Raw genomic sequence first — 12,181 nt, 5'->3', positions numbered from 1 at the left:
TCGCGAGGTGCGGGGGTTTTCATGGCCGCAGCTGTTATGGCTGCGGCCATGGAACTTGTATATATATAAGTGTGTGTGAGTGTGTATATATATATTTGTATAGGTGTGTGAGTATATATGTGTGTGTGTGTGCTGGGTTGCATGGTCGCGGCTGCCATGGCCGCGACTATGCTGTGTGTGTATATATATATATATATAAAAGTGTGTGTGAGTGTGTATTTATATATTTAGGTGATGGCTGGGGATGAGAGGTGATCGGAGAAGAGAGTTTGCTGTGAGTTGTGGGGGTAAAAGAGGTACATTAAAATTATTGAAAATTTTGATGGGATGTGGGTTTTAAAGAGTAAATTTTCGAGTTCTGAATAGAATTTCCCAAAATATATATAAAAGCAGTTAAGGGCACACATAAGCCAAGCCAAAGCTCTGATCTTTCTTCCCACCCAAAGCACTACTCGGGCTCCAGCTGCCGGCAAATCCAGCGCCGCCGTGGCCAATGGAGACGGTGACGGAGTTGGTGGCGGCGCTAGACCAAGCCACCCAAATGGCCAAGCAGCTCCCAGCCACCACCGACCCATCCCACCTCCTCCAAATCTATGCCGCCCTCCACTCCGCCCATCACCGCCTCTCTTCCTTCCTGTCCCACCCCCACCCGCCGCCGGCACCCGCCGTGGCCGAGAACTCCCTCGCCTCCGCGGCGGGCGACGGCGAGCCGATGCAACTCGCGGACGACGATAACCGCGAGGAAGCGGAGGCCGAAACCGCCACAGTCGACAGCGTTCAGGAGCGGATGAGAGATTGCTTCATCCAGAACAAGCGCCCCAAGCGTCCGCTCTCCCCGTCCTCCGCCGCCGCCGCAGAGCTCCGGCGTCGGCCCCCGCCATATGACGACGGGTTCCTTTCGTACGGGTTTGATCCTCTGGGCACAAAGTTAAGGTCTCTGGACCTTATTTATCAATTCCATTGCTGACCAATCTGTTTGCCATGTCTTTCTTGGGGCCTTTTTTTCTCTAAGAATCCACAGCCACTACTCATTGTAGCCCATAAACCAGAGAAGATGAAATTTAGGGTTTTTACCCTAATATTATAACTGGTGGCAAGTTCTTGCCCTGTTTTCTAATCTGAAGTGACTGCAACTACAGGGAGGTTTTCCGTTGAAGATGGAGAATGGGGGGAGAATGTATGGAACAACTCTGTATTTTGTGCTTAATTATACTACAAGAAGAACTATCCATTGATATGGCAGAACATTGTAGTATATAAGAATTGCCAAAATTATAATGTGATTGTTAATTCATTCTATATTGAATTCTGTACAGAAGTTCATGGCATTGCCCATTAGAATAACTACTAGCAGTTAATCAATACAGTGGTTCATACCCAATTATTGTTTCTCCCAAATTGTTGTGCTCTTCAAATCCCATCTTTGCAGCTCTGTATTGTTCTCGGTTTACTGAAGCCTGATGTGATCATATTGGAGAAGAGGCTGCACCCTTGCAATCTAGCCGGCCTTCTGCTCCAGCGATGCTGCTTCCTCAGGCCTTTCGCACTGGTGCCACTGCTATGAGTGCTACAGCCTTGCAATTAAGTTGTGCAGTCTCACAAAGTCCTCCAATGTGAGTTCTTCTGGTCTTGACTGCATGAACAATCAAGGAAGGGGGAACTGGGAAGCATGAGCAGATAGGGAAGAAACATAAAGAATAAAGAGGCATAAATTGGTTGGTTGCTTGTGCTTAACTGTAACTGGAAGACCAGCATTTGTTAGGGCTGCTTCGATCTCTGGGGCTGGGCAGATATGCTGAAGTGATCTGCGCAGCATCTTCCGTTTTCCATTGAATGCAGAATTGACCTAAATCAGTTATGAATATGCACCATTGAGTCGGTTAGCTATCAAGACAATGAGCTATGATGCCGCGACTTGACCCTTTATACAGTTATACTGTAGAAGTAAGTTTTTGATGTCTTGAATGAAAGACAGGCTTGTTGGAGAAAAATAGAATGGAAAGAATTATTTGTCCCAGGAAATGGAGGAAACATAGGACACCTATTAGGATACCATTGGTGATATAGAATCTTAATAGCTTTTTTAATCAAATTAAATAAGCAATGATTGCTCGTAATACATTATTATAAAGGTATAACAGTGATACTATGTCATTAAAAATACAAAGAAAAGATGGAAGAATAACCATTGAGAAGAAGCTTTTAATGGAGGAAACTTGGGGATAGTCTGCTGCTCGCTTTAGCCTAAATGCCACAACCGCTGCATCAACCTGAAATAAGAATCAGATGAAGCAAAAACAAGTCATCTTTCGATGGCATAAATCTGGTTGATATATATATACACATGTATATGTACATTTTTTTTTTTGGGTGGTGGTGGGGCGGATTTAGATAGAATAAAGCAATCACAAGCCTTAGTCCCACTAGCTAGCTGCTGATTTGAAGTATGAACCTTTGAAGTAGAATTAGCTTTGAAGGAACATAAAGAAATCAAGTTAAAATCATTGGTCAGTGTAGTCAAAAGCTAGAGAAGCACTGGCCTAGGCACTTGGGCAGCACAACAGCCCATGGAAGCACCATAGGAACTGCAAGGCAAGGCTCTTTCACTTAGGCGCCACCTCAGCCAGTGCCTCTGACGAGGAGTCAAGCATTGCACACATCACCTAGGTAAACCTACGCAAAGCACTTTAAGTTATGCAACTGTAATGGCCACCATCAAATAGATCCGAGTGGGGTGAGGTCAAGAGTAGTTGCCAGATGTTGGCTGGAGCCATCATGCGCCAGGAACCCTTGGGTTGACGGCACATGGCAGACCGTTCCAGCAACTGCTCCTCACTGTTAAGGTCACCTATGACAGGCAACCCTCCGGTGGCCACCCTCTTATCTCTCTATGAAATCTGGCTAGATCTGCTATAGGTTTTCTTGAACAGTCAGATGTAGCTTTCTATCTTTTTGTTAAATTTAGAAGGACGCTTTTCTCTCATATGTGTTTTTGTGTTCTTGTTTTAGTTTTGTGTGTGTTTTGCTAAAATAGAGTTGAATATAACATGGAATATTATTTGTTGCTCAAATTAGTTTTGAATATTGAATATGACATTGAATATTGTTTGCTTGTATTTGAGAGTATTTTAGATGTTTTATTTTATATGCATTATTGATTGCCATTTTCATAATTTATATGTATAGACTTTAATACCCCGCCATGCCCAAACGAGAACTTTTTTGGTGCCTAATGCATGGGCAATACCTTGTCATAGTGCCTTAAGGGCGCATTTGGCCCTAACAGTTAACCTTGATCATGGTGACTGGACATTATGGAGTAGCACACTATTTAGGAAGCTAAGGATCCATCTCATGTGTCAAGACTATAACAAGCACCATTATTTGAGCTACTATGAGCGATAAAATCACCATATATTGTGGGATTAATATGAAAAAGAAAAGGAGTAATTTTAAACCCCAAACTTGGTCAAGTAAGCAATTCATCATGCCAAAAGCATCAGGTGTATAAGCAAGGGGAAATGTTTAATAAATTGTACTTCTTGCTAAAACAAATGTAGCTTTCTAGTGTCTTAACTATTACTGCAGTGACGCTGGTACACACTTCAGTGCCTTTAAAGTAATAGTGCATTTCTTCTAGAAGAGTATAAAACTAGGCCAAGCATATGCTCCACTTCCAGAATTTTCAAAGTCCAATCTTTGTATTTTGGGAGGGGGAATTCCAGTGAGTTCCCAGAGATGCGTATTCAAATGCTACTGAAAGTGGAAATTCGATAGGAGAATATATTACAGCTATCTATGGCTATGAAGAAAAGATGGCCAAAGAACATAAAATATGGTTTTTATGGTAAGAATGACATACTCATTCAATATCCAATATGGTAGCGTACAATGCTGGGAAAACACTGACTGGCCTTAGCAAAAATAAAAAGAAAGGCACTAACTGGGAAACAAATAAGCCACTTACATTGGGTTGAGGAAAGAAATTCGACCTGGGGACCTTAAATTTGTATTCAGGATCTGAGGAACAAAGGCCAAAAAAGCAAGTCATAAAAGAGGAAGAATACAAACCACAAAGAATACTGATTTTGTCCTCTCTTCATACTCACCACTTATTTGAAAGAATACAACCATAAGACATAATAATCCAACTGCCCCAACAGGATTCATTCACGATTTATAAAATTCAATTATTCACTATAAACACAGTGGCAGAGGTGCTGCCTGCTAAGGAAATGAATGGGTCCATAGCTTTTAATCCTTACCGTTTAAGAAAGTATACAAAAAAGCAATCTAGAGAGACCTATCTTGCAGAACTTGTGGTATCTAATCAAGCAGTAGCATATACAGTAGGTCCCTATTCTTCACCATTTTCTACATGTTGCCAGAAGCTGGTAATACGAATTCTAAACCCTTCATGAGAAATCAATAATACAAGCTAAAATGAAGAAAAAACTAAGAATTGCTTATCCAGTTGGTCCGTTGATTGAATCAGTCAATTGTAGGTAATGGTTATTTGTCCCAAAAACTGCTCATAGAGAATGCATCTTCACGACATACAGGAAGATAGCTATAAGTTGACTATTACATTGCATTTGTGACTGCAACTAACTACGATGGTTGTCAAATAACATCACAAGCTTTATCTCACCAAGTGGATCAACAACATAAATTCTAACTCTCCAATTATCTATATTTATGCCTCCATTTATAATGGTTTCGCTGATGTGTTTTGCGTCTAGACCATCTTAACCATGCCTCAGACATCTCATCTCTGTGCCATTTTAAACCACTTTTAACTATTATTGTTCATAGAAAAAAATAAAGCAACAATAGAACTCTGTGAATATCATTGATATAGAAAAACAAGAATCCTAAGGACTAGGACTTGGTTCTCACTACTGCCTTCGACTCTTGGAAACAAGAGCTTCAACTTAATTCAATTAAAATCAGGCATCAGCAAATAGAGTGGATTTCAAATAGCAGATACCTGAATAAAAATTTATGAAGATGTTGATTGGTCGATATTCAGATGTCCTCAAACCCAATTCCACCCAGCGTGCTGCTGTTTCTTCCTAAAGCAAATATGAAGGCAGTCGATCAGTAAGCGAAGAGAACAGAATTTTGATAATTTTTCTGATCACATGACCAAGTTCTGATTCATCAATTTGAAAATGCCATTACTCTCCAATGTAAATGTCCTAATTCGCATTAGCAATCCAGTTAAAAAAGCTTAAAGATGTTTGTGCAACCTCCAATTACAAAACAGAACATGGAAAAGAGATAATTGCCATAATCTCTCTCGCATAGGTACAACGATGAATTGAGACTCTATCAGAAAATCATAACAGAGTAGTAGCAGTGTGAACCTGGAGCAGGAGAACAACTTCTGAGAAAATGTCACTCATTGGAAGAAGCAGTTTAACTACATCTGTACTTATGTTGAAAGGTATATTGGATACCACCTGATAATAAGTGAATCAAAGGATATTATAATGCAGTAAAGAAATAAAGCATTCTATTCATTTACTTAACAAAAAGAAAGGATAGAAAGAAGAGAGTCTATATAAAGTCCATATATACATAATCAAGAGCTACTCCATGCCGTGTACTTCAGAGAGAGAGAGAGATTATTGGTCTTTTAATATGTAATTAATCATGTTATTAATTACATCACTTGCAAACTCACAAAGTAGCAAAAAGATTTCAGTTACAATATGACCAGCAGTTTTCCAGAATAAGCAGAAGAATGCAATTCTTGCAATCTTTTGGCTCAACCACTTACTGGCAATTTTGACATGAATTAATCTTGAATCACTAGAAATGATAAATTCCAGTTAAAAAGACCTAAAGCTACATAAATAGCGACTCTTACTATAAGCTCAATGGGACGTAACACGAGGGACTGAAGCTTGCAAGAATTAAATCATTCAAATACCTAATATTTTTTTAAGAGTTGTCTAAACAAAAGGTAAATCGGGCATAATAAACACAATTGCACAGATGAATTCTTGTTATACAGGGATGCATGCCATACACATGCCATGTCAGCACAAGCATATTATGCATGCAGCACAAATGTAATATGTTTGTATTAGGTCCTTGTCCCAGTGACAGGAATTGCTTGAAAGAGCAATTGGTGCAGTATTTGATGCCATGACAGTGCAGTAAAATTACAGGGGGTATATACAAAAGAAATAAATCTTACTTTGGCACATTGTGATTCTCCGTCCAATGACTTTTTACATCCCAACAATTCGATTAAATGGGAACGCATGTGGCATTTTGTGAAATCTTCTTGCACAACCTGCAGGGTTTGTCAAGTTTCAAGATATTTTACACTGTTTTTGGTTATACGAACTACAAGCAAATTTCAATATAGATATACACATGTTGAAATATGTCCAAGACATGCCACGTGCGTCATGGGTGCTTACCAGACTGATGTTCAAAGTGAAAATTCACCAAGTACTAGGATCAAGAAACAAAATGTTTTAAGGAGAATGAAACACATGAAAGAGCAGGAACGACCGAGTTGATGAAATTAAGGACATATAAACAATGATAAAGACACATAAAAAGATGCTCCTGATACAATGACAAGAGTTCTCTAATAAATTTCCCCATGCAAGGTATCTCAATCCATTGGGCAAATAATGTGGCCATTCCTTTTCTGATTCATCCACTAATCCAACCATTACGACCTAGATTTTAACTCCCAAACACTAAGTTTAAGGATTTGGATGTATGCAAAATCAAATTCAAACAAATATTGGTTATAGAAATGAAGAAAGGAAGAATTGAGTAGTCACTAGTCATAGGGAGAAGCATCATCACAGTGACAGCAGAAGTACTCAACATCAAACAGGGAAAAGAAAAGAAAAACATAGAAAGTGTACCCTCGTCATAACTAGAAACTCATGAATTCCTTTAGTTTCATAGCTCATCAAGAGAAAATTGGTAGTTAACCTTCACTATAATATATTCTAACACCCTCAAGTATATCCAGCCATGTTATAGTATCCCATATCAGAAAAAATGTGTAGTCTTTGATAACCAAGCTATTCAAGCATCAACAACTAGTAAAGTATGTAGTATTATAGCATTGCAACTGCATAGTTCCTGTTCTCGATCCATACTCATTCTAAATAGCTTGTGCACTTTACACTATGACACATATTAAGACCACAAGTTATGTATCCACCTCAAATGGGAACATGCAAAGACAATTCTGATAGCCAAAACAAGGAGATCAAAAGACTACCAATATATAAGTACTTCAAAAAATAAAGAAAGTACAACAAACCACTCCAGTGCTCAAATAGAATATCATAACAAATATAACAAATTAGCAGATATACATGTTTATAAACCAGATTAATTACCAAAAATATATATGAATATATGTTACCTTCACTCTGTGAGTACCCGCGAATCGTTCTCTCACAATTGCAGCCATGTGTGGATCCTAACTCATAAAAAATGCACCAAGACAAGTTCACATGAAAATGCACTGGCATGAATCAACGTAATGCGTGACCCAAATCTTTTGATGATTGTAGAATAGACATATTGACTTTCCATTTTGGCTTCATCTTATAAAAGCTAGGTGAAATTAAATAAACCAATTACAAGATGAGGAATTTTAGTGTTGAAAACTTGTTTCAAAATATATTCTTGCAATTGTTTATATACGAACATCTTCACTCGTTTCCCACATAGATTTTTACGAGAGATTTTGTTAAGGGCTCATATATATAAGTATAAGTAACAGACGCTAATCATGCTTTTAAACCGAATCATTCAATGCACATAAATTGTTTGATATATTGCCCAAACGAATACCTTTTCAATGGCGAGGACAGTGGCACCGGCATTCACGAGAACATTAGTCAAAGACCCAGTCCCTGGTCCAATCTCCACAACCACATCACCTTCCTTCACATCGGCCGCGCCTGCAAGCTGCTCGTTGATGGAAGAATTCAGCATGTAATGCTGGTCAAAACCAAAAGCCACGAAAACGCCCAGTAAGTATTCGACGAAAAGCGCCAAAGAGCTTGTCTTTATAAATGCCAAAGGTCGCGTAGAGACCTGGCCAAGGGATTTTCGAGGGAAACGGCCCCCGGAGTTGAGAGCTTTGAGAGTGGAATGGTAATCATCTTCGTTCTTCGTTCTGGCTTTCGCGACTCCAAGCACGGCTCTGCCATTGCCACCGTGCGCCGGAAGTGCCGGCCGAGCTCCGGTTCTTGGAAGAGAGAGAGAAATATTTGGCGGGAGAGGTTGCAGAAGCGAATGCATTCTCCCTCGCCGCCGGGAGATAACTGAAATTTGTGAAGCTGTTCCGCCGCCTAAAAGGAAATTAGTTCCGTACACCCGACGTGGAGGATCCATCCCTACATTCATACGTGGCGAAATCTGATTGGTTCTCAAAACTATTCACTGCCGAGGATGCGCGAAAATCAAAATGGATAATAATAGATAATGCTAGGGAAAATTCTATTCAGAGCGAGAGTTTTACTCTTTATAGATTTTTTTTGTCAAATTTTTTTATCATTTTTCAAAAATCCTATTTTACCATTCTGTCACCCCACTATATCATATTCTTTTTCTTTTTACTCTGCACAGTCACTCCATCTCTCTTTCTCTCTCATTATACCCATTTCTTTCTCTCTCACATCCATCGCTACATCTCTCTCCCAATAAACACACACACAAATATATATATATACAAACACACACACAAAGATAATTTATTATAATAAAATAAAATTAAAAAAATATAAATAAATAAATTATTTTTAAATATCTGTATTTTAAATAATTATAAATTAACTCATTATAAATTTTTTAATTAATTTTAAATTTTAAATTATCATGAGTTAAATTTTTGATATTAAAAAAAATTTAAAATTAGTTAATTTATCTTATTAAATTACTTAAAGATACATATACTTAAAATTAGTTATTCAATCAACTAATTTAATACGATATATATCCTTAAAATTAGTTGAATTTATTTAAAGATATATGTATTTTTTTAAAAATAATTTATTAAATAAATTAAACTAATTTATTTTTAAACAGAATTAATTAATTTAATTTATTTAAAGATAGATGTATCTTTTTAAAAGAATTAACTAATTTATTTATTAAATAAATTCAACTAATAAGATATATGTATCTTTTTAAAAAGAATTTATTTATTTATTTATTCTTATTTTATTTTATTATAATAAAAAAATTAATTAAAAAAAAACTTCCCCAAAGCCAACTTTCGGGGAACATTTTCATACTAAAAAAAAATTTAAAATTAATTATTCAATCAACTAATTTAATAAGATATATATCTTTAAAAATTAATTGAATTTATTTAAAGATATATGTATCTTTTTAAAAATAATTTATTAAATAAATTCAACTAATAAGATATATGTATCTTTTTAAAAAGAATTTATTTATTTATATTTATTTTATTTTATTATAATAAAAAAATTAATTAAAATAAAAAAAAAACTTTCCCGAAAGCTAGCTTTCGGGAAACTCAGCGTGCCCCAACCTCCAACTTTCGGGGAACCAGCGTTCCTCGAAAACTGGGGGTTGGGATACCCCCGAAAGTTGCCTTTTGGGGAACCCAGCATTCCCCGACCTCCATCTTTCGAGGAACCCAGCGTTCCTTGAAAGTTGAGGGTCGGGAACGCCCCCAAAAGCTGGTTTTTGTGGAACCAGCGTTCCTCGACCTCCAATTTTCGAGGGCATTCCCGACCCTCAGCTTTCGGGCACGTCGCCCGAAAATTGGAGGTCGGGGAACGCTGGGTTCCTCGAAAGCTAGCTTTCGAGGGCGTTCTTGACCCCCAGTTTTCGGGAAATTTTTTTTATTTTTATTAATTTTTTATTATAATAAAATAAAAAAATACAAATAAATAAATTCTTTTTAAAAAGATACATATATCTTATTAGTTGAATTTATTTAATAAATAAATTAGTTAATTCTTTTAAAAAGATACATCCATCTTTAAATAAATTAAATTAGTTAATTTTTTTAAAAATAAATTAGTTGAATTTATTTAATAAATTATTTTTAAAAAGATACATATATCTTTAAATAAATTCAATTAATTTTTAAAGATATATATCCTATTAAATTAGTTGATTGAATAACTAATTTTAAGTATATGTATTTTTAAGTAATTTATAAAATAAAATAACTAATTTTAAATTTGTTTAAATATGAAAATGTTCCCTGAAAGCTTCAGGAACCAGTGTTTCCCAAAAGCTGGCTTTTGGGGAAGTTTTTTTATTTTTTTTAATTAATTTTTTTTATTATAATAAAATAAAATAAAAAATATAAATAAATAAATTCTTTTTAAAAAGATACATATATCTTATTAGTTGAATTTATTTAATAAATAAATTAGTTAATTCTTTTAAAAAGATACATCTATCTTTAAATAAATTAAATTAGTTAATTCTTTTTAAAAATAAATTAATTTAATTTATTTAATAAAATATTTTTAAAAAGATACATATATCTTTAAATAAATTCAACTAATTTTTAAAGATATATATCTTATTAAATTAGTTGATTGAATAACTAATTTTAAGTATATGTATCTTTAAGTAATTTAATAAGATAAATTAACTAATTTTAAATTTTTTTGAGTATCAAAAATTTAATTAACGATAATTTAAAATTTAAAATTAGTTAAAAAATTATAATTAGTTAATTTATAATTATTTAAAATATATATATTTAAAAATAATTTATTTTTTTATATATTTTTAATTTTATTTTATTATAATAAATTATCTCTGCGTGTGTTTGTATATATATATACATATTTGTGTGTATGCTCATTGGGAAAGAGATATGGAGAAATGAGTGTGAAAGATAAAGAAATAGGTATAATGAGAGAGAGGGAGATGGAGTGACTGCGCAGAGTAAAAATAGAAGAAATATAATATGGTAGGATGATAGAAGGATAAAATAAGATTTTTAAAAAAAGATAAAAAAATTTTAGCAAGAAAAGACTACGAAGAGTAAAACCCTCGTTGTGAATAGAATTTCCCTAACGCGGCAAGTTTGTTCACAATTCAGTCAAAATTACATATTTACTCTCATCCTAAATTACAAATCTATCTTTGATTTTTCAGCTCAAATTGAATGCCCCACCCCGTCCAAAAGCTTCATCTTCCTCACATATTCTCTCTTTCCCCACTGCGTGCTGCCTCCATCTCCGGCCGCCCATCTTCTCTGTCTCTCTCTCTCTCCCCCATTCTCTCAGCACTGAACTCTCACTCTTCTTTCTCTTTGTTTTATTGCAACCAACAAACCCAAACTAATGGTCTTTGTATTTAATCAAAGACAGACTATTCATTCATGTTCATATTCTTTCTACGTTGTTGTGTTGAGATCTGTGAATGAAACAAATGCGTCGCTGTAAAATTGATCACGGAACAGAAGACAAGAAGCCTATGAGATGTTGCCCTCTCTCTGTTCGATCCTCCTTCCTCTCTCACTCTCGCCAATGGTAGACAGAAATAGAGAGTGAGAAGTGTCTTCATATCTTTCCTTTTCTGGAGTGACAAAGCCGCCAGCGAGAGGGTCTGGATGGTAAAGATATTTTGGTTGTTGATACTTCGGAGAAAGCTCTGCTCCTAAAACCTCTTCTTATGTAACGGAAAAGTAGGAAAACTGCATAATGTTGGTCACATTTTATGCCAAACATTTTTGTTTTCTTTTCTCTTTTTTTATCTTGTAAGTATCGAATTTTGTTTCTTGAATATATACAATGCATTCATAATCACTTATCTGGGCTCTTAATTATAGATTTACAATCCCTTTGTGCTATTTCCCTCTTCCTATTGTAGTCGTTAGGTCGATTAGAGCTGGGCTTGAAAATTTTGATTTGGAGCATTGGTTTCAGATCGTTTCTTGAAAACCAATGGTTTGGGTTTGTAGGTTGCAATAAAACAGAGAGAAAGAAGAGTGGGAGAGCTTGATGATGCAGCCAATGATATACATATCTAGAAAACTAAGATGGCTCCCATAACAAATCAGCATGAATATATTTTTAATTTTGATAAAAATTTTGTATACAACTTATAATAAACTCATCATTAAAAAAAATTCAAACTAACCCATCCATCATCATCATTGAAGAACAAAAACAACCCACTGAAG

At 35.4% G+C, this 12,181-nt stretch overlaps 2 protein-coding genes across 3 annotated transcripts; one reads left to right on the top strand and one right to left on the bottom strand.

The window, feature by feature from the left end:
- The first annotated feature begins 400 nt into the window (after positions 1-400).
- Positions 401-1,189, top strand: LOC127787680 (uncharacterized). Its single transcript, XM_052315739.1, has one exon. The coding sequence runs from the start codon at positions 494-496 to the stop codon at positions 965-967; it is 474 nt and encodes a 157-aa protein (XP_052171699.1). The 5' UTR covers positions 401-493; the 3' UTR covers positions 968-1,189.
- Positions 1,190-1,280: 91 nt separating this feature from the next.
- Positions 1,281-8,357, bottom strand: LOC127787679 (ribosomal RNA small subunit methyltransferase, chloroplastic). 2 transcript variants are annotated; one of them, XM_052315737.1, is made up of 10 exons: positions 8,092-8,355; positions 7,846-7,995; positions 7,412-7,468; positions 6,209-6,307; positions 5,370-5,465; positions 4,991-5,075; positions 3,968-4,020; positions 2,187-2,270; positions 1,736-1,846; positions 1,281-1,633 (listed from the first exon to the last, which is right to left on the bottom strand). In XM_052315737.1, the coding sequence occupies exons 1-10, from the start codon at positions 8,296-8,298 to the stop codon at positions 1,568-1,570; spliced, it is 1,008 nt and encodes a 335-aa protein (XP_052171697.1). In that variant the 5' UTR covers positions 8,299-8,355; the 3' UTR covers positions 1,281-1,567. The 2 variants fall into 2 exon arrangements, with proteins under 2 accessions (XP_052171697.1, XP_052171698.1); XM_052315738.1 differs by lacking the exon at positions 7,412-7,468 and having other exon boundaries at positions 8,092-8,357.
- Positions 8,358-12,181: the final 3,824 nt, after the last annotated feature.

Source organism: Diospyros lotus, chromosome 12 (genome assembly GCF_014633365.1).
Source record: "Diospyros lotus cultivar Yz01 chromosome 12, ASM1463336v1, whole genome shotgun sequence".
In the NCBI taxonomy this organism is placed as follows: domain Eukaryota; kingdom Viridiplantae; phylum Streptophyta; class Magnoliopsida; order Ericales; family Ebenaceae; genus Diospyros; species Diospyros lotus.
Note: the sequence above shows the minus strand (reverse complement) of the source record. Positions and strands in the feature narration are given on the sequence as shown.

Excerpts from the sequence above, each read along its gene's own strand:
- LOC127787680 (XM_052315739.1), top strand. The coding sequence starts at position 494 with ATGGAGACGGTGACGGAGTTGGTGGCGGCGCTAGACCAAGCCACCCAA.
- LOC127787679 (XM_052315737.1), bottom strand. The coding sequence starts at position 8,298 with ATGCATTCGCTTCTGCAACCTCTCCCGCCAAATATTTCTCTCTCTCTT. Across the intron at positions 5,466-6,208 it reads GAGAATCACAATGTGCCAAA|GTGGTATCCAATATACCTTT; the intron begins GTAAGATTTATT and ends ACTTATTATCAG. Across the intron at positions 2,271-3,967 it reads ATTTCTTTCCTCAACCCAAT|GTTGATGCAGCGGTTGTGGC; the intron begins GTAAGTGGCTTA and ends TTCTTATTTCAG.